General features: G+C 42.5%; 1 protein-coding gene across 3 annotated transcripts in view; it reads right to left on the reverse strand.

The window, feature by feature from the left end:
* Positions 1-2,391: 2,391 nt before the first annotated feature.
* Positions 2,392-22,873, reverse strand: part of HIPK3 (homeodomain interacting protein kinase 3) — a 176,181-nt gene continuing 155,699 nt past the window's right edge. The window contains exons 10-16 of one of the 3 annotated variants that reach the window (XM_040328293.1): positions 22,638-22,768; positions 12,611-12,772; positions 12,225-12,518; positions 9,436-9,576; positions 7,990-8,225; positions 6,769-6,899; positions 2,392-5,039 (exon numbers count right to left, since the gene is read on the reverse strand). In XM_040328293.1, coding sequence (XP_040184227.1) covers positions 4,581-5,039; positions 6,769-6,899; positions 7,990-8,225; positions 9,436-9,576; positions 12,225-12,518; positions 12,611-12,772; positions 22,638-22,768 — 1,554 coding nt within the window. In that variant the 3' untranslated portion in view covers positions 2,392-4,580. Of the gene's footprint in view, positions 5,040-6,768; positions 6,900-7,989; positions 8,226-9,435; positions 9,577-12,224; positions 12,519-12,610; positions 12,773-22,637; positions 22,784-22,873 lie in introns of all 3 variants that reach the window. The other 2 variants (XM_040328292.1, XM_040328291.1) reach the window with 2 other exon arrangements.

Genomic DNA, 22,873 nt, shown 5'->3' on the forward strand with positions numbered 1-22,873 from the left:
TCGTTGCATTTTTCGGATGCTTCAAACATTAACAAAAGTTCCGAATGAAACTAATGAATACAAATACATTTCCTTGTTTTGTTACTATTCATTTCAGATTCGTTGAAGTTTGTAACTATTGTGATTTGGATACATACGAAGCTCTGAATAACAAATTTAGATTTGTAACTAAGCAAATTGTACATGTCTAGTTATAACGCCGACTTTTTTTTTTTTTTGCCATCTGTGTCCCATTAGGAAAATTTCTCTTCACTTCTTGTCCCACAGCTGAAATCAGAAAAGAGAGGAAATCCCTGCAAATTAAGGGAATTCCCCCAAAATCACCAGAACTAGTGTCCACATTAGTAGATTTTGCCCCTATTATTCTTAATGGGGACAGCCCAAAATGTGGGATTTTTTTAACTTTCATCAATAATGGTAAATAGGACAAATAAGAGCGGGTGAATTTTCCTAAAGAGGGAACACACACAGCAATAAAAACCTAATAGGCGTTCAAATCCATCTCTACTATATCCAAAAATAAATTGCCTTTAGTTATACTTTAAGCTAGCCATAGGTGGATGGAAATTAGGCCGGATCAGCTGAATTACGATCCATCTATGGAAGTTATCGCTCGACCAAAGTCAATTTATTGATTTCTGTCAAATGAGACCGAAATTTTTAGAGCTGCAGTGCTAATCCGTGTATTCTGACAGCGGAGGAGCCCCTCCTGTCAGAATACAATAGCACAGTGGGAAGTATTCGTCCATCCACCTTGCTTGCATTAATATTTCGACAACTGAATACAAACAAATAACCTATGGCCAGCCTTAAAGTGGATGTAAACCCTCTCCTAAACCCAGTGAAGTAAACAGCCTCAGATTATACACAGAGATTAAACAAATGTATATCTGCTGTCTTTACATTTCTACATTCTTTGGATAGTGCAGATTGTGTTAAAAATCTTTCTTCCTCATTCAGCAGTGGGTGTGAAGTCTGGACTTACACTGTGAAAGAGCTGATTGGAGAAAAAGGCACACACCCCCACTCCACATAGGCAGAGGAAAGAAGGAACATACAGAGCTGTATTATGAATAGATAAGCTTAGGCTCCTTCCGACACAAATTTTCAGCTGCTGTTATCTTGTGTGTCGGAGAACTTGTCAGAAGTGACTCTGCCGATAACAGAGGAACGGAGCAGCAGAAAGACACGCCACTCAGAGCTTTGGAGATAGATAACTAAACACTACAGATATATGGGCCTAGGTCAAATTTCATAAATGGGGTTTACAACCACTTTAATCTATGGGTGCACACCAAAGCAGAAGCCTGTCTGCAACACCATTCTTCATTTTGTAGACATGGTCACATCAACACAAAATAAGGCTATATACTTCTGGGCCCCAATTCCTAATCTTCAGATCAGTTAATTCTGACGTTCATAAGTGGGGGGCAGATTCCTGACTGGAGTTTTTCCAAAAACAAAATGCCAAAACACGATGAAGCATTAAACAAAAATGAAGCAAAGACAATCAAGTGCACAGCCTCTCCTCCTAATGTAACGCTAATACCATAATACAAGCTTAAAACGCCACAAAAAAAAAAAAAAAAACGCCAAGTACAACTATCAAAAAGAAAATTCTTGAAGCTGTTGGGCTGCAATGCACTTCTGAACAAGTTTGCACTCTTCAAATCCATTATAGTGACAAATAAGTAAATATTTGCAACATCTGCAAGCCACATCAGCTTGGTAATCGGCCTTTCCAAACTGGCTCACAACACCTAGCGTCCCCTGCCACTATCTGTCATACACATATACCAGATCTTGGTATGCCGTCATCTGTAGCTCATCAACAGCAGGGGAGCCTTAGGATGGATACACCAATCTAAACAATGCCATAAAATTGTACCAAAAAAGAAAAGAAAAAAAGAAGAAGAATCTTACATAAATGGACATAATGCATAGCGGTATTTAGTAGATTCTTGTGGAGGCGGAAGAAAAAAAAATTACCTTTAGTGATAATAAATAAGCTCCATCTTTTTTTTTGCTCCCACCTTGTAAAATTATTTTTATTAACACTGTAGAATCTTTATGAATTTTTCTATATATTTAAAAAGTCTTGTTTTAGGCACATTTTTGTTTTAACATTCATTAAATAAAACACTGCTTGTGATAACACCACCCAGTGCTTAGATAGGGGGGACTAACCCTCCTCCCCCCAAAAGGAATAACATAGTTGAGAGTCCTCATAGCTTATGGACAGTGTTATAGTGGTGTTAACAAGTTAAACAAAGGCTAAAAATCCCCCAATCTTTTTTCAGTCTATTATATTTTCATTATTCCAGTCACTGGCTAATTTTCTGTATAATCAGATTCAAAGAAAAAGAATATAAAAAAAAATGAAATCAAGCCTGCAAGATACATTTTTTTTCTCTTAAAAGGTATACACAACAGCAATATGAAAACATTAAAAAATAACTTACATTAATACACCCATTTATATGCAGTAATGAGCTCAAATTTATGAAGATATATAGAATACTGATGCAATACACACACCCCAAAAAATAACATATGCAATTAGGATCCATAATTTACAATACAGTAGTTACAAAGGACACACCAAAACATTAAATGCAAATTAAAATTAAAAAATAATAATAAATCAGGAGAAAAAAAACCCCCCACTATACTTTATATATATCATTAGACTTAAAACAGGAGTAAGGCGGCTATTAACGGGATATGAAGCTAAAATTCACAGCTATCAAAAAAGTGGCGTCTGTTACATATAGCAGCTCATCTATTATACATTCAAGATAAATGATAAGTTTTATTACTTGCCCAAAGCTAAAAAACATTAGTCATAATACCTTTTCTTAAAGCCCACCACTAGACTACAGTATAATTCAGGTCTATGCAAAAAACTTAGCTACCTTTAGTTTATATAGATCTTTTGTTTAATTTCATTAAAAGAAAATGGATGATTTCAAAGTCTTTGGTGCTGATAAATTAACTGGATATGGACGATGCACGTTTTTTTTTTTCTTCAGAAATTGAAAAAGAAAAATAAATGTCTTGAAATATGCAAAAAATTTCGTGTCCCTGACGGAATGTATTAAATAAGCAGTCATCACTCAAAAAAAAAAAAAAAAACTAAATAAAATATTGTGTAAAATAGGCCTTAAAAACTGACACATGCTTAAAATGAAAAGCTAAAAATTGCACACGAAGTAAAAACCTCACATCTTATCAAACTTCTATAGTAAATAGTCCTTGATACAATTCATTAAATACTGAACGGTTTTGCCCAACTGCGGTCATGGTGTTATCCTCTTCAGCAATGGACAGGCCTGCAAAATATTGCACTGCAAGATGGTGCAGCGTCCGCTGACACTAAAAGGAATTTAGAACACCGGCTGTCGAAAAATCACGCCAACTATATCGGCAAGATACTATAAAAAACCCAGCCATTTGGACAAATGCCGTGACACCAAAAAAAAAATAATAATAATAATAATAATAATGAAGGATCCACTTAGACAATATTGCAGTTTCTGTCGTGATTAAGTGATTACCAACAAAACGTGCAGCTAGCATTAATCCTAAAAATCGAGACCAAAAAAAAATAATCTTAAAAGCGTTTTCAGGCTACGTGAGGCTAAATAACTAAAACAAAAATAAAAATAAAATAAAAACAGACAAAAACTCATCTACGCAAAAAAAAAGAAAAAAAGAAAAAAAATCAACATGCTGTTCTGTAGGTAAGGAAACACCTACACCTCATGAGCATACCACACAACCAAACAAAACAAATGAACAACCCCCTAACTGAGCCAAGACTTGAGTTATTCGGAAAAAAAAAAATAGATATTTATATAACCAGCAAATTCCAAGATTAAGTGCTGAACTTGACATTAATATATTAAGTAATAACATTAACAACCTCAAATATTTAAGGCACTATGTGTGGGAACAGTATACAATGCAGCTGATTATTAGGACGACAACATTGAAGAGCACAGTCTAGGCAACGTTTTTCTTTTTTCTTTTTTTTTTTTCTTCTGCCCATGCAAAAGACACATGCAATGTGAACATCAACTCAGTAGCCAAGTGACCCAACACTGAAACACCAAGACATACATTAACAAACAATTGACACGAGTACACTGTACTGCTGACGATATGTGCATTTGTTGCGCTAAACCTGTACGTTGAATGGCTTCCCAAAAAAGACGTGTCTTGCACTAGTTAGAAGGCAATTGTATAAAAAATATATCAGGAGAGAGTGAACTCTCCCCTGTAAGTCACCTGTCTAGAGTTACAATAGAAGAGAACAGGACTAGAGACAAGGTATACCAAATGTGCAAAACACATTAAAAGTGATTTTTTTTTTCCCAATTTTTTTTTAAAGCTCAAGATTGTTTTAAATTGCACCCAAGTCTACGTGATTCAAAAAATATTTTTTCTTTTCTTCTTGTGCCATGGCGGATTTTTTTTTTCATCTTTTTTTTTTATCAAAAGCCATGTTCTTGTGTTCTGCTTCAAACAAAAGGTTTGAATCTTTGAGCTTCTCCTCTACATGTAGGTTGTTGAGTTTCTCACATGTACGGATACTGGTTGAGTTTTGTGGGGCTCATGGGAAATGCCGTGTAGGCAGGCGATGCGGCGAAGTACGAGTGGGATGGGAAAATTGGTTTGTACTGAGTCTGGTGGATAGTAGGTGAAGGTAGAAGACGGGGGTTGATTCCTACGGCGACCTGGTGGATGATGCCACTGGGGTGGGAGAAGTTGTAGGCCGGGTGTTGTAAGATTGGTCTTGCGGTACACGGCGAGGCCAGGAGGTGGGCCACAGGTGCCCCAGTGCTCAGTGAACCGGAGGGCGCGTAAGATAGGATGGTGGGCTGGCCCCCCATGTGAGCATGTACTGCGCTGTGATTTGGGCTTCCGTGTTGGAGGGTGAAGGGATGACTGGTGACAGTGGGTGTAATGAATGCCTGCTGTCTTCTGTGCCCATAGTTTCCATTCCATTCTTGATGCCCAGATCCAAAATGGTGTACCTGCCAAAAGGAGAATTTTGTAAAGTGCATTATTTATTCAGCCTGGGATGATGAACATACATCTACAAGAAACACATTGATGGTCTATATTAGTAAGGTGATTTAACAGCTGGGGGAAAAATTAACTACACACATATAAAAGCATGTACTGTATGTATATTCACAGGTGTGCGCAGCCTTTGGCATTAGGGTGTGCACCCCAAAGCTCAAACACACTCTACCGATCACTCACGATGTTCATTGAGAAATGGAAGGGGCCGGTAAATGGCATATTTACTGGCCCCTTCCCCCACTCATCCTAAAACATCCACAGCAACAACCGGTGGGAGAGGGGGGAAGCCAGTAGTGATGTGGGGGGAAGGAGGGGGAGCCAGGTCAGTAGGGGGAATCTGTTCTGCACAGGGTGATTAGGGTGTGCCTGGGCACACCTGGCACACCCTATGCACACGCCTATGCGTATATTGTAAAATGTTCAAGCCCCGCTACAGGAATTAGACAGAAACTAAGACCCTTGCAGTGTGTGTCTGGTTCAGTCTAGGACAGCAGAAATAAGGAGTAATACAAACTACTTGTTAGAGGGGAGACTGCGCATATTTTCACAGGAAGGACTTGCCTCGTCTGATCTAAAGGTTAGGGACATGGCTATGGTGCCTGGGGTAGTACCTGGATCACAAGACTGCCTGAACAGAATTACAGATCTTTTAGCAAGGCACACTGTGCAGATAATATGTATTTGTCTGCTTGTCTGGAAAACCATTTTAATAAAATGTGATGCATGTTATACTTACATGCTCTGTGCAGTGGTTTTGCACATCACAGACCAGAACCTCCTCTTCTTGAGTCCCTTTGCCGGTGCTCCTGCCCCCCCCCCTCCCGGCTATAGGGGTACCCAAGCCGTTGCTCTGTGTGTCTGAAGCTTGGCCCCGCCCCCACTCTCTACTCATTGGCTCGTTGACTTTGTTTGACAGCAGCGGGAGCCAATGACACCCACTGCTGTCTCTCAGCCAATCAGGAGAGAGAGTCCTGGACTCCCTCCTATCCTAATGCATAGAATGCATTAAAATAAAAAACCTTCTGCCTTTAGAACCACTTTAAGTTATACACACTGGATGGGTTGTAAGCATACAAATTTATTTTTTCATTGAAAACAGAACTAATATAGAAAGAGTCAGTGTTAGGGATGAGATAATTTTAGATCCCATTAACTAAGCAAGAGGGTGAAAAAAAGCATTAATGGATATTCATTCACAAGAATGTTCGGAGGCGTAGGCAGGGTCATGCGTAAAAAAAAAAAAATGAAGTGTTTTCCCCGTCATGGAGCTGCATGCACTTGTACTCATGTAAACACAAATGCTTTTTTTACATCAGCATTTACCTGCATGTGTGTGTGATGTATTCCCCTAATGTGGAAGTTTTGCATTCAGGGAATTTGTTGTACATGCATGTGCGGGAATACACCAATGCAGAAAAGCATGAATGCTTATACGAGTACAAATGTGTACGGCCATTCACCTCTATGGGTGGGTGTACATGCCACCTGTTACTCTACAGTAGCGGAAAAATTACAGGACTTTTGCGCAAGACTATGCCTGTGCTGCTAAATGTATGAATAAGATTTAAAATGGTTTATAACTAAAAGATGTATGAGGTCAGTGCATGATGTCAATTTGTTATCTGTGCTGTGATAACAGACCAGATCTGATGGTACTTTATTTGATATCAAACATACCTGGCTGAAACTCAGAGGCTGTTGCTGCTGGAATGCTGATGCAAGTTTCTGCTGGCGGTTGCCGAGGGCTGTGAGGTGGTTTTTTCTCCCTGGGGCTGACCTGCCTTTTATTAGGGGATGGCTAGCTGCATCTGAAAACATATACAATTCATGTTAGCATTCTGCAATTAAAGGGTCACTAAAGGAAAAAAATTTTTTAGCTGAAATGACTGTTTACAGGGCATAGAGACATAATAGTTAACTGATTCCTTTTAAAAATGATTAAAAATAGATAAAAAAAACAATCATATAATGTGCCTGCAGTGTAGTTTCGTTTTTGCTGTTGTTTGCTGGTTCTCTGATGTACAGAGAGCCACTAGAGGGCAGTCAGCCAATAGAGAGCAGTGATACTTTGTCTAAAACTCCTCAGCACCAATCCAGTTTCGTTTTACACACAGCTCCTTGATTAGTGACCACCGTGAGAAATCTCCCAGTACTGTGGTTATCAGGAAAAAGGCAACCAGGAAGTGTCCAGAACAGAGAGGATTTACAGCAACATCAAAGCAAAAACGAACAATGAGCACATGAAACCAGGACTGCAGCAAGGTAAAGGAAGCTATTTAGCTAAAAAAAAAAAATTCCTTTAGTGACCCTTTAAGTATCATACAATAAAAGAAGGTTTCTCAAACTGTGCTAAAAAAAAGTGCTATAAAAATGCACGGTTTACTGTGAAAATGACAATTGCAGTTTAGGAGTTAACCACTAGGGGGCACTGTAGGGGTTAAGTGTGACCTAATATGTGTTTCTAACTGTAGGGAGGCGGGGCTGGACGTGTGACATCAGTGATCGTCTTTCCCTATATTAGGGAACAGACGATCACTGACACAATGAAGAACGGGGAAGGTGTGTTTACACACACACCTCTCCCCGTTCTTCAGCTCCGGTGAACGATCGCGGGACACCGGCGGCGATTGGGTCCGCGGATCCCACGGACGTGGTCACGGAGCTTCAGACCAGGTCGCGAATCACGTATGTGTCTCTTTAAGCCCAGCCGTGCCATTCTGCCGACGTATATCGGCGTGAATTGGTCCTTAAGTGGTTAAAGCCCATATTTCAGAAAAAACGCCATTTATCCTAATGACGAGACAAAAAATACAGCGAAAAAAAAGGGAAGAAAAAGGAAGGGATGTGGGAAAGGAAGGCAAGGTTCTCACAAACAGGTCTATAATGAAAGTCACCTACCTTTGTTTGTGGCCCTGTGTGAGTTGTCCCTGCGGTTTTCAATCCTGATAGGTGGAACTACTAATGTACACACTGCAGGTTTACTCTCTGCTTTTTCTGATGCCCGCTTTTCTGAGTTCTCATTGGTGTCCGTGACAAAGCTGCTCTTCACAAATGGACTATCATGGCCAGAGGAATCAGAGCTTGGGGATCCATCGACAGTATCACAACCACTTTCAGGTTCATCATCAGACATACTGTTGAAGGACAACCCATATTAGATGAATTTGCCCCCCGTAATAAAATGGCAATTTGATGCACTTCTGTATACTTCTAAAAGACCTTTAATTAATATTTAGGTACTTAAATAGCGCTGTCAATTTGCGCAGCACTTTACATATACAATGTACATTCACATCAGTCCCTACCCTCAAGGAGCTTACAATCCAAGGTCCCCAACTCACATTCATATACTAGGGCCAATTTAGGCAGAAGCCAATTAACCTTCATATATATCACTTTGGGGAGTTTTTACTTCACTTCCTGTCTCAAGACAAAACAGAAAGTGAAAGGCAATCCCTCCAAAGTAAGGGAAATCTTCGCTGACAGTCGTCACAGAAGCAGGTTTGCCCATTGGAAGTTTTCCCCACTATTCCTGTTCTATATGTAATGCAAAATATTTGATTTTCCCTCTTTACCAGTCCAGATAACAATGGTCACTGGGACGAATAGAAAGAGGCTGAATCTCCCCACCAAATATATAAACAGCAATAAAAACCTGGCAGTAGTTCTAACCCTTCTGTACTATGCAAAATGGAAATAAAAACAATGCTGTTATATACTTTAAAGTGGTTGTACACCCCCCTCCCCTTTTTTGTCCCCACCTACAGGTAAGCCTACAATAAGGCTTACCTGTAGGTATAATGAATATAATATCTCCTAAACCTGCATGGTTTAGGAGATATTCACTTTGTATGCAGCCACTGACGTCAGCGGCGCATGAGCTGTGAAGGCCCGGCTGAAAACGCTGCCGGGAAGACGACTTCCATGCGTATGCGCGGGAGTGACGTCATCGCGGCTCCGGCCACTCACAAAGCTACAACAGTGAACCCGGAAAAAACACAGAGGGAACATGCTCCCTCGGCGTGGACCAGGATCAAATTCCGACGCCTCGTTCTAAGGTGAGTATTTCATAATGAGCTAGTATGCCTTTGCCTTACAGGTTTCTTTATGTTTTAAAAATATTGTGCGGGTATACAACCGTTTAAAGAAAAGATTTTTACTAAAAGAAATATGAAGATCTTTGAAATGGACAATTGAACTTGTATCTCCTTGGCTTATTTATTTGGCTGATAACATCCACCTATGAAGTCCTAACCAAAGGGCATCCTATGAGCAGACTAGTACCATTGTATGTTGTGGTGCTACATAATAAAGTCAATGGTGTTGGAAAAAACATAAAATCACCTGTTGGGTCTTTTGCAGGGGGATGGGCTGGACTGGCCAGAGGAGCTTGTGCTCAGGGTGCTGTCCGGACTGCTCAGGGAACACACTCGATCAATGTTCAGAGTACTCTGACAGGCCTCACAATCCAGGCTTCCTTTACACCTGAGTGACATACACAATTCATTAATTAGTGCATAACGTTACATTGACATTTAAACCTTTTTTCAGCAGCAATGATGGAATCTTGATTAACCCTCTGACACTTCGGAGAGCCCTAAATGGGCTGTATAAGGTATTTATTGGCAGGGAAAAAAAATACAATAAAAACACAAGGGCAGAGGATTTAATAGATGGAAAGTTGAAGAAATTACTGAAGTTCCGCTTTAACCCTTTAAATGTCGTATCCAATCAGCATTCTTAATATATTTAAATAGCTTTTCCTATAATACCAAAACTTCTGGAGATGTCAGTGAATGATTTGAAAGGTACAATCCAGTTAAACATTGAACATGGATATACCCAAACTGTCAACCTACCCATGGCATTTCATTTTATCACAAAAATGCTTCAACAGAACGGACCACTAACCAATTAAAATGTGATTAACAGTAATGTGGTGTTGTGGGAATACCTCATCCTCATAATATACATCCACGGGGATACTTGAATTTGCCCATCAGTCTTTTGCAGTCTAAGGCTGCATTCACACCTGAGCGTCGGTCGTTCGGTCGTTTTTTTGGGCGTTTTTTTCTGGCGTTTTGTCGCGCGTATTTGCGCGTTTGCATACAGCGTCGTGCGACGTTTTTGTACTTCGGCGTTTTTTATTTTAGCCAATAGGAAAAATGATCATCTTTTCATCACTTGTTGCTATGTTGGTAGATTTTTTTAATCTTCTGCATGGGCGACAAGTTCTATTTATTAAAGCGACGAAACGCCCGAATTGAACGACCGAGCGCGATACGTTCAATTCGCGCGTTTCCCATTACTTTCTATGGAAAAAAAAAAAGCTCAAATACGCCCAAACCGCACGATACGCGCGACAAAAAAAGGTCCGGGACTTGTTTGAGCTTCGCGCGACAGGCGTTTGGGCGTTCAGGTGTGAACAGTCACCATAGGGAATAATGTTAATTCTCCCCTCTGGCGTTTGTGAGCAGTGCGCTTCAGGCGTAAAAACGCCTAGGTGTGAATGGGGCCTTACTGTACATATTCCTGATCATTTAGAAAGGAATTATTCATGACTCTACTCCAGTTCAGCTGCAATCTACAGGAAGCATTACACACAATACTTTTAAAAGAGAAGTATGGGGTTTTTGCAGATTTATACTTACCTAGGTGGATGCAGCATCGGTCCAGCCCTCGCCGGCTTTAACACTGAGTACTGAGCGATCCAACACTGCAGATCGCTCGGTTCTTGCATCCCCTCCTCGTCCAGAAAGCTGGCGACTGTCAGTCATTGCTCTCTGCTCTGTCCCTCTTCGCTCACTGAAGCACTGGGCTGTGGAGGGGTGGGAACGGCCAGCTCAGGGTGCCGGTGATCTGCCGTGCTGGTTCCAGCGCATGCGCAAGCAGATGTGCTGAGATGGTTCCAGCTATCGGGAAAGTTCCTTCAAGGACTGCACAGGCGCAAAGTTGCTGACGGAAATCTCCGAACCGCGGCCGGCATCCAGGGCGACGTGGATTTCGAGGTAAGTGGCCAGTCGGCCTCACGTCCTCGCTGCGCTCGGACGGCTCGCTCCGCTCGCTCGGCCTCCTGGCTCTTTTTTTAACATCCTCCAATCCACCGGGATATTAAAGAATGAGCCTGGATGCCAGGCGAGGTTCGGAGATTTCCGTCGGCAAGTTTGCGCCTGCGCAGTCATTGAAGGAACTTCCCCGTTAGGGGAACATTAAGGACAAGTCACCGGTCCAGGTATGTGGGCAGATCCCTACCCCAGTGTCGCCATCTCTGTGACGTCAACAGACAGGGGACTCCAGCCTGCTGTCTGTTAAAAATGGGTCACAGGACTGCAGAACGAACTACACTCCTGCGATCCACAGGAAAAGTACAGCCAAAAAAGCCTTGGCTGTTATTCACCTTTAATGGTATTTTATGCAGTTTTAGACCCCTTTACACTGGGGCGTTTTTCAGTTGCTTTAGCGTTAAAAAAGACGCATGTAAAGCGCCTGAAAGAAGCTGCATTTGCAATCCCAATGTGAAAGCTGAGTGCTTTCACACTAAAGCGCCTGAAAAACGCACAGGTGTGAAAGGTGTCTTGGCGTTTAAAAAAGCGCCTATAAAAGCGCCTGTAGGAAGCTGCATCTGCAATCCCAATGTGAAAGCCCGAGTGCTTTCACACTGAGGTGCTGCGCTGGCAGGGCGTCGAAAAAAGTCCTGCAAGCACCTTCTTTGCAGCACTTTAGTAGCGTTAAATACACCGCTCCTAAAGCCCCTTCCCATTGAGGAAGATTTTTTTAACACCAAAACGCCCAGTGTGAAAGGGGTCTTAGCGGCGCTTTACCAGCGTTTTTCGGGCACTGGCAGTGTGAAAGAGCTCTGAAAGCACTCAGGCTTTCACATTGGGATTGCAAATGAGGCTTCTTTCATGCGCTTTACAGACTTTTTTTACCGCCAAAGTGACTGAAAAACGCCCGAAAAACTCCCCAGTGTGAAAGGGATCTTAAGGAGATCTAGTGGGGAAAAAGTAGCTTTCGACTGAAGTTGAGTCTTTCAGTACAGTGCAAATAAAGCTTTCTTTACAAGGTATTCCCCAAGACACTGCCAATCACCACCTACACCCATCTGGAAATATAAAATAGGAAGTAGCACTTACTCTCTCAGGGAGTGTGTCTGTGAAGAATCCTCCTCATCTGTGTCACTGCTGATGGTAATGACACTCACTGTAGGGCTGGGTGAATCAGCTATAACTATGGTTTGCCTTTGTTGATTGGATACATCCAGTGCCGCCCCTTCAGAGGCCTTACATACGCCAACCTCCTGCTCCTCTGAGTTCTGATTGTCTTCTGGTAACGTACAACTTGCAGGTTCTGTGGTCTTTGCGCTGTTTGAGATCTTTGGAGAGGTAAGTGCTTTATTATGGACAACATGGTCCTGTATTGTGTTACTCCTGCAGACAAAGATGATGTGATCAGTAAGGGCAAAGCATTAATCACAGGTGCCAACACGTTACTGTACCAGGCTAGATTTATGTCGTCTTACCTGTTCTGACAAAGCTTATTCCTTTTGTTAGCAGCAGGCTGAGGCCACACCACATGTGCAATGCCTAAACTGATGGGCTGAGGAGCCGACAGTGTCATTTGGTTGGTTAAAAGAGGCTGTAGGATCATTGAACTGTAATGGTTCCCATGGTGAATTACTTTCCTACAAAAAACAAAAGTAAAAATAATAAGAAACAGACAGGTGAAAGCCTCATATGACAAAAGGCTTGATCTTTGGGATGCATGTCAAAGACCTTTGTAAAATCTAGCCCATCAGCATTCAACATTCTGCCCCTTTCTCTTAGCCAATCAAGTAACTCTCACTCCTCTGGTTACATCCTATATTAAAAAAAATGGAGAAGCTAGGAGATCCTCATGCAGAGACTGTGGCTGCCAGGTACAGATGGGAACTCGGGTGCGACAATTGTGCCACTAAAGTCACAGAAACACAAACACGTGGTTGAGAAAACTAACTAGCCTTTGCCAAAATGCTGAAATTTCACATACAAATAGCTATAGGCAACTATGTAGATGAAAAATTCAACTTAGCCAAAGTCAGCTCCAAGACAAGTCCCCAACAGATCCATAATGCAATTTATAACACTGGTGCTGTTTCTCTGTGCTGCATTTACATATTAATCACTTAAGACCTTTATGCAGGTAAAAGGACCTGGCCAGTTTTTGCGATTCTGCACTGCGTCGCTTTAACTGACAATTGCGCAGTCGTGCGATGTGGCTCCCAAACAAAATTGGCGTCCTTTTTTCCCCACAAATAGAGCTTTCTTTTGGTGGTATTTGATCACCTCTGCGTTTTTTATTTTTTGCGCTATAAACAAAAATAGAGCGCAAATTTTGAAAAAAAAATGCAATATTTTTTACTTTTTGCTATAATAAATATCCCCAAAAATATATAAAAAAAAGTTTTTTTCCTCAGTTTAGGCCGATACGTATTCTTCTACCTATTTTTGGTAAAATAAATCGCAATAAGTGTTTATTGATTGGTTTGCACAAAATTTATAGCGTTTACAAAATAGGAGATAGTTTTATTGCATTTTTATAAAAAAAAAAAAATTTTTACTACTAATGGCGGCGATCAGCTATTTTTTTCGTGACTGCGACATTATGGTGGACACATCAGACAATTTTGACACATTTTTGGGACCATATAATAATAAAAATGCATTGTTTACTGTGAAAATAACTGCAGTTTGGGAGTTAAACACTAGGGGGCACTGTAGGGGTTATGTGTGACCTCATATGTTTTTCTAACTGTAGGGGGACGGGGCTGGACGTGTGACGTCATTGATCATGTTTCCCTATATCAGGGAACACACGATCAATGAAGCTGCCACTGTGAAGAACGGGGAAGCTGTGTTTACACATAGTTCTTCAGCTCTGGGGACCGATTGCGGGACTCCAGCGGCGATCGGGTCCGCGGGTCCCACGGTCACGGAGCTTCGGACCGGGTCACGGGCGCGATCCACGGCTGGGCACTTAAAGAGGACAGGTACGTACCTTGTGCCCAGCCGTGCCATTCTGCCGACGTATATCTGCAGGAGGCGGTCCTTAAGTGGTCAAGAAGCTCACTATCCACTGGCACTCTTGGGTTCCAGAGCATCCTGGGTGCCCTCTAGCAGAGAACTTCAAAGGAAATGCTACAGGTCAGGATTTAGAGGTGTCTAAACTGCATCTACAATGCTGGTTTAATGGTTTTGTGCCAACAGATGTAAATATTTTTTTGGTTATCATCCATGAAAGCAAAACTCAAAACTGTTCACGAAGCACCAAGCAGTTAAAGAAAAAGATTTTAAAAGGCCGATTTACTGCACTTCCAACGTGCCTATGAACAGAGATACAGATATAGATATAACAAAATGTTATAAAAGCTTTAACAGAAAAGAAATTAACAGATACATTCACTTTGGAACAAGTTACATGTGCCACTCATTTTTAGGGTAAAACATGTAACATGCTTCAGCACCTGCAGCCTCTCGCCATGACAGCAGGCAGAGGATCCTCTCCCCACACCTGCTGTAACCATTTAAAAATAGTGTGGACATGCAAGGCCCCGCCCACACAGGTGCGTCATTCACGGACAGTTTCCTGTGAATGAATGCCATTGTGGCTGATGGCTTGTAGTTTTCAATGGGCTGCGAGTGTGCTGGTGAGGGTCCTCGTAGACCATTGATTTTCCTGCTCTCAGGTAACTGCTTACCCATATGATATACAAGCAGACAGTTATCCTGAGAGCCTGCAGGAGCTACACATTGCACACATATGGGTGCAATGCTCTTCAGGCTTCTTAGGGAAGCAAAAAAATAAATAAATAATGTGCATTTATTATTTTTTATGGGTCAACTTATCCTTTAACAGAAGGTGTAATTTTAGATTTCTCTCAATCCTGCACAACAGCACTGCCTTGAGGAACCCTGGAAGATTATTGTCGTGGTGTATGATCTGTAACTGCATATCTACATAGGACATTTACATATGCAAGTTCTTAGTAGAACTTCACAATGATTGAATTTCCTTTTTTTATGAAATGTACACCAATTAGACCCAAGTATATTTGTAGCTCTTTAAATCAACGAAATGCTAAGATATTTAAGGTTATACCAGATTTCTGCGGCAGTAGCACTAATTGGCTGCCTCTTCTTAAGCAACCAATGGGTGCCCCTGCTTCACATAGAGCAAAAATCGTATAAAAACCTTGCACAAGACTTTTCATGACTGGAACGCTAAATAATGCTTTGTTCACTTTAGTGGCTGCCCTAATGTACTCACTATGTTGGTACCTGTCTTTGTACCTGTCATGCCTTCATTCATAAGGCTCATCGTCTTCATAGTTTTGACTTTAGTTTGGATTAAATCAATGCTGCCATCTAGTGGACTTTCTGTTTAATTGCACCTGTTCTATGTTAATATAGTCAGCTAGAATAGTTCATTAATTTGGTCCATGCAAGCTTCCGTATTTCTATCCCATGAGGCTTTGCAGCACCTCCAGAGCCTTCTTTTTCATTTTTCCTTCCAAGCAAGCACATGTCTGCTGAGTTCTTTCTCACGTCAGCCATATCGATGCATCTACGGTACGTGCAACTTTGTCTCTCTAGATAGATAGATAGGGAGGCTCTAATTTTATTATTGTTTATTAATTGTAATCTGTTTGTATCTATTACAGTTTTACTCTGTCTTGTGCTAATAAAAGTTCATAAGGATTCCGCGCCTACTGGAATGCATTAGTATGAGAAGAGTTATCAGTGTGCCCGAATACACATCAGTCACGTGTAGTGAGGGGCATAACAGTAAAACGTAGGCTTCTAAACATGGCTAGCATACAGAACTTCCAGCAACACGAAGGTTTCTAAGCACGGCCAGCATACAGAACGCCATAGAAACCAAGGCTTCTACGCACAGCTACCACATAGAACGCCAAAGAGACATCAAAGTTATCAGCTTCCATATACAGCTAGACACCATGTCGCAGACAAAGTCAGAGCACCTTGTGACAAGGTCAGAAGTTTACTCCACGAGCTCAAGGAGGTCAGTGAAAAGCGAAACAATCGCCATTGCCCGCGCAAAGGCAGAATCTGCAAAGGTGAAAGCTGACTTTGCAGCAAAAGAGGCCGAAGTAAAGGCTAGGTTTGCTGAAAAAGAGATGCAAATCAAATTAGAGAAGTTACGCATGGAAACTGAATTAGAGAAACTAGCTGCAGAAAAGGAGTTAGCGGCTGCTGCAGCCGAGGCAGACTTCCTAGAAGAACTTGCAAAGCCCACCAGTGAGCGGCACAGCAACGTGCTAGGGGAAGAATCTGTTCCTCATGACAGTACAGAGCGTACCTCAGAATATGTGCGGCGACACGCCAAACCAGACAACTGCCCACTTACAGCGCCAAGAGCGGAATCAACTCCCGCCATTCACACGCCTTATATCAAGCAAGAAAGTAAACCTGCACTTAGTCAGTTTTCAGCACATTCTGCATCCAGGCTATCAAAGCACTACGCCACAGTTGACCAAGTCGAAAATGAAGAACAACAAGTTAAAAGACCCAGCGACAGCATCTCTGATGACCGCATCTACTCCACAAGTTCCTGGCACAACAAAGCGCCCCCTGGCTACTCACACAACGATCAAGGTATGTCAGATTTCTTCAAGCTCTTAGCACGACGTGAACTGTTAGCAAAAGGACTTGCAAAGTTTAACGATCGCCCTGAAAGTTATAGAGCATGGCGTTCGTCCTTCAGAAATGCAATTAAGGATCTTGGTTTTAAAGCAAGTGAGGAAGCCGATCTCTTAGTCCAATCACTGGGGAATGAGTCATCAGAGCATGCAAGGAGAATCAGAGACATTAACATTAATTACCCAACCAAAGGGCTGAGCATGATATGGGAGAGGATTGACGAATGTTACGGTTCCCCAGAAGTTCTAGAAAACTCTCTTTTTAAAAGAATAGAGGACTTTCCCAAGATTTCTAACAAAGGCTACCAGAAGCTGAGAGAATTGAGTGACCTAGTGACAGAACTCCAAATAGCCAAATCAGAAGGAGACTTGCCAGGCCTTGCCTTTCTGGACACAGCCCGTGGTGTTAACCCTATAGTGCAGAAGCTACCTTACAGCCTTCAAGAAGCCTGGATTACACGAGGCTCCAACTACAAGCAAAGGCACAACGTTCCCTTCCCACCATTCTCTTATTTTGTGGACTTTATTCGCCATCAAGCAAAGGTTAAAAATGATCCTAGTTTTGACATCTCATCATCTGACTCTGCTCTCCCTAGGCCAAGTAAGCCTGCTCTAACCCGCAACTTCAAAGTCACACCTGTTGCAGTACGCAAAACAAGTGTATCTCCAGCTGAGAATCCAAGCAGAGAGTGCCCTCTTCACAAGAAGCCTCATTCATTGTCAAAGTGCAGAGGTTTTAGAGAAAAGACTCTCCAAGATCGCAGAACCTTCCTCAAAGAAAACAGAATTTGTTACAGGTGCTGCGCATCAACTTCTCACATCGGTAAAGACTGTAAGGTGAGCATCAACTGCTCCGAGTGTAACAGCACAGAACACAACACAGCTCTACATCCAGGGCCAGCGCCATGGACTCTTACCCCCTCACTCCAGGTGGAAGAGCACGGCGAGGAGCAACAAGACATAGTACCTCCTGTAGTTACACCCCAGTGCACCCAAGTATGTGGAGAAGGTTCGTCTAACAAATCCTGCTCCAAGATTTGTCTTGTTACAGTTTACCCCACAGGCCACAGAGAAAAAGCAGTGAAGCTATACGTGATCCTGGACGATCAAAGCAACAGATCACTCGCCAGCTCAACCTTCTTTGACACCTTCAAAATCAAGGAAGCAAACTCTCCATACTTACTCAAGACTTGTACAGGGGTAAGTGAAGAAACTGGGAGAAGAGCCATCGGTTACCAAATCGAATCCTTTGATGGTCAGACAACCCTGCCTCTGCCAACTCTAATCGAGTGCAATCAGTTCCCAACTGAAAGAGAGGAGATCCCTACACCAGAGGTGGCACTTCATCACAGACATCTGAAGGGCATAGCACACCTCATCCCTGAACTGGATCCCCAGGCTGAGATAGCACTTCTCCTTGGGAGGGACATCATCAGAGTTCACAAGGTAAGAAAACAAATCAATGGTCCCCACAACTCCCCCTATGCTCAGAAGCTGGATCTCGGATGGGTCATCATAGGCAACGTATGCCTAGGGAGTGTTCACAAACCAACCAGCGTGAACTCTCTCTTTACAAAGACACTAGAGGGTGGGCGTCCATCCTTATTTCAGCCTTGCACCAACAGATTCCTCGTAAGAGAGAAGCCTGCCAGTGTAATTCATTCCAACCCTTACACCGCTAATCTTCTTTGTGATGAAGACAGAGATCGTTTAGGATGCTCAGTTTTCCAAGGGACTAAAGAAGATCACAAACTTGCCCCATCAATTGAAGATCATATCTTCTTGGAAATAATGAGACAGGGATTCCACAAAAACAATGAAAACAGCTGGGTTGCACCCCTGCCTTTCAAAGCACAGAGACCCTGCCTTGCTAACAACAGAGAACAAGCTTTAAAGCGCTTTTCTTCCCTTAAACGCAATCTTCAAAGAAAGCCAGAAATGAAAGGGCATTTCTTCTCATTCATGAGTAAGATGTTTGAGGATGACCATGCTGAGATAGCCCCACCTTTAAAAGACAAAGAAGAGTGCTGGTACCTACCAATCTTCGGTGTCTACCACCCCAAGAAGCCAGGTAAAATCCGGGTAGTGTTTGACTCCAGCTCTCAGCACGAAGGGGTCTCACTAAATGATGTCCTCCTAAAGGGACCAGATCTCAACAACACACTTCTTGGTGTTCTTATCAGGTTCCGCAAGGAAGCAGTTGCCATAGTTGCAGACATACAGCAAATGTTTCACAGCTTCCAAGTCAAGGAAGAACACAGGAACTTCTTGAGATTCCTATGGTTCAAAGACAATGACCCTACTAAAGACATTACAGAATACCGCATGAAAGTGCACGTTTTTGGTAACAGTCCATCCCCTGCTGTTGCCATCTACGGACTTAAGCTATCTGCTCAAGAAGGTGAGAAAGACGTTACACAGTTTATTGAAAGAGACTTTTATGTAGATGATGGTCTGAAATCACTTTCTTCACCTGAAGCTGCAATAAGTCTACTCAAGAGGACTCAAAGCACACTTGCCTCTTCAAATCTTAGACTGCATAAGATAGCATCAAACAGCAAGGTCGTCATGGAGGCCTTCCCTTCTCAAGATTATGCCAGTGACTTCAAAGATCTGGACTTAGCTACAGACTCCCTTCCTATGCAACGCAGCCTAGGACTCAACTGGGACCTCAAGACTGACACCCTTACCTTTCAGGTCGACCAAGAGCCAAAACCCTTCACTCGGCGAGGTGTCCTATCCACCATCAACAGCCTGTATGATCCACTCGGGTTCGCAGCACCGGTGACCGTCCAAGGTAAGATTATGCTTAGAGAGCTTACTGCAGACACATGTGATTGGGATTCTCCACTACCTTCTGAGAAAGAGACATTATGGGTAACATGGAGAGACTCTTTAAAGACTTTATCTAACCTACACATACATAGACCATACACCCACTTTCCTCCTGAAAGGGTTCAGTCTAGAAAGTTATGTGTGTTCTGCGATGCTTCAGTCAAAGCAATAGGAGCAGTAACCTACCTCAAGTCAGTAGACATCGAGGGCCAAATTCATATTGGGTTCGTTATGGGCAAGGCCAAGCTAGCACCATGTCCTGAAACCACCATTCCAAGATTGGAACTGTGTGCTGCTGTATTAGCAGTAGAACTAGCAGAACTCATTACAACTGAGATGGATATAGAACTCGAGGATACAGAGTTTTACACAGACAGCAAGGTAGTGTTGGGCTACATTTACAACGAAAGTAGGAGATTCTATGTCTATGTGCACAACAGAGTCCTAAGGATCAGGAAGTCTACACAGCCCACCCAGTGGCGTTATGTCTCAACTGATCATAACCCAGCAGATCATGCCACAAGGTCTGTGTCAGCATCCCGTCTCAAAGACACTACATGGCTCACAGGACCACCCTTCCTGTACAAGTCAGTGCCTACCACTCCACAAAGGGAGACTTATGAACTGTTAGAACCTGAATCTGACTCAGACATCCGTCCTCAGGTTTCCACACTACATACAACAATTTCTAACCAACTGTTGAGATCCAAGCGCTTCGATAAGTTCTCCACTTGGAAATCCTTACAAAGAGCTACAGCTTGCCTGGTTCACATAGCCAGATCCTTTAAAGGCACCCCTACAAGACCAAGTTGTTGCAAAGGTTGGCATTATTGCCACAAGCCATATACAGTAGACGAGCTCACAGAAGCAAAAAATGTAATCATCCGCTGTATCCAACAAGAGACTTATGCACTAACACTAGAATGCCTTCAATATAACAAGAGCATTCCAAAGAACTGTCCTCTAAGGAAACTCAACCCCTTTATAGACAATGAAGGACTGTTAAGAGTTGGAGGGCGCATCTCAAATGCAGGACTTGATAGTGGTGAAAGCAATCCTGTCATAATACCAAATAACCATGTTGCTTCTTTACTTGTGGAACACTACCACACACAGACAAAACATCAAGGACGTTTGTTCACGGAAGGAGCTTTGCGTGTGGCTGGACTCTGGATAGTGGGAGCCAAGAGACTTGTGAGTAAAACCATTTTCAAATGTATCACCTGTCGTAAGCTTCGTGGTATTTTCCAAACCCAGAAAATGGCCAACCTTCCTGCAGACCGTCTCAGTACAGCACCCCCTTTCACAAACGTCGGTCTTGATGTGTTTGGGCCTTGGGCTGTCATCACACGTCAAACCAGAGGAGGCAGTGCCAACAGCAAACGCTGGGCTGTCATGTTTACTTGCATGTGCATCAGAGCTGTACACATAGAAGTAATTGAGTCCTTAGACACATCCAGCTTCATCAATGCCCTGAGACGTTTCATCTCTATTAGAGGCCCTGTCAAGCACATACGCTCTGATAGAGGAACCAACTTTGTTGGAGCTTGCAAAGAATTGAATATCACTTCAAACCTTGACACAGAACATGTTGAGAGATACCTTTCAGAACAGGGTTGTACATGGACATTTAACCCCCCACACTCTTCTCACATGGGAGGTGCCTGGGAGCGTATGATTGGTATAGCTCGAAGGATCCTAGATTCAATGTTTCTACAATTGGGAACTTCAAAACTCACACATGAGACTCTGACAACCTTCATGGCTGAAGTATCAGCTATAATGAATGCTAGGCCCTTGACATCTATACCCAATGATCCTGAAGATCCTTTCTTGCTTACACCTTCCACTTTGCTCACTCAGAAAGTCGAGGTGATCACAGCTCCTTCTGTCAATCTCGACCCAAAGGACTTATACAGATGTCAATGGAAAAGAGTACAAGTGTTAGCCGACACCTTTTGGAACAAGTGGAAGAAACAATACTTGTCTAATCTACAGACCAGGAACAAATGGCAAGACAGCAAGCCCAACTTAGAGCCTGGTGCCATTGTTCTCATGAAAGACTCTCAATCAAAGAGAAACGAGTGGCCTTTGGGTCTGATAACCCAAGTGTTTCCCAGTGAAGATGGACACGTCAGGAAAGTTGAACTCAAAGTCATTAGGCAAGGCCAGCCTAAACTTTTCCTCAGACCTGTTTCCGAACTTGTTTTGTTACTCTCCTCCGGAGTGCCATGATGTGTGGTATCCGCGGGAAACCAGGCGAGGAGTGTCATGCCTTCATTCATAAGGCTCATCGTCTTCATAGTTTTGACTTTAGTTTGGATTAAATCAATGCTGCCATCTAGTGGACTTTCTGTTTAATTGCACCTGTTCTATGTTAATATAGTCAGCTAGAATAGTTCATTAATTTGGTCCATGCAAGCTTCCGTATTTCTATCCCATGAGGCTTTGCAGCACCTCCAGAGCCTTCTTTTTCATTTTTCCTTCCAAGCAAGCACATGTCTGCTGAGTTCTTTCTCACGTCAGCCATATCGATGCATCTACGGTACGTGCAACTTTGTCTCTCTAGATAGATAGATAGGGAGGCTCTAATTTTATTATTGTTTATTAATTGTAATCTGTTTGTATCTATTACAGTTTTACTCTGTCTTGTGCTAATAAAAGTTCATAAGGATTCCGCGCCTACTGGAATGCATTAGTATGAGAAGAGTTATCAGTGTGCCCGAATACACATCAGTCACGTGTAGTGAGGGGCATAACAGTACCCTTCAACGTTGCTCTGGTCATCTTTCTGGTAACAAATGTCAATGTGTTTACACCGCCTTGTGCCTGTCTCTTACTGGCAACGGCAGTCTGGTAATCACTGCTCGACAAATACTGTATTCTTTCTTGATAATTTCAAATGACATGCCTTATTTGTAAACGGTTTGACTGTTCTGTGCACATTTGAGAAATAAAAGGAAAACCTGCACAAGACTTACAAAGCCAAGCATCAGGAACATAATGTAAGACATACCCCCAGTCGCCAAGTCTCTGTGGTCCAGCCATGCTATCAGAGGCAAGCGTTGTTGTTGTTGGTGCTACTACGGTCGTCACTTGTTGCCATGCAGGAACCAATATGGGCTGTGATCCATTTGACCAGGTTTGCTGAAAGGGATACTGCTGTTAGCCCGTTTGGAGACACCAATGGAAATGTTAGTTCTATGATAGGATCCTACGTCATAATAGGATCCTATTTCTATGATGCAAGCA

The sequence above is a fragment of the Rana temporaria genome, chromosome 11 (genome assembly GCF_905171775.1).
Source record: "Rana temporaria chromosome 11, aRanTem1.1, whole genome shotgun sequence".
NCBI classification, from domain to species: domain Eukaryota; kingdom Metazoa; phylum Chordata; class Amphibia; order Anura; family Ranidae; genus Rana; species Rana temporaria.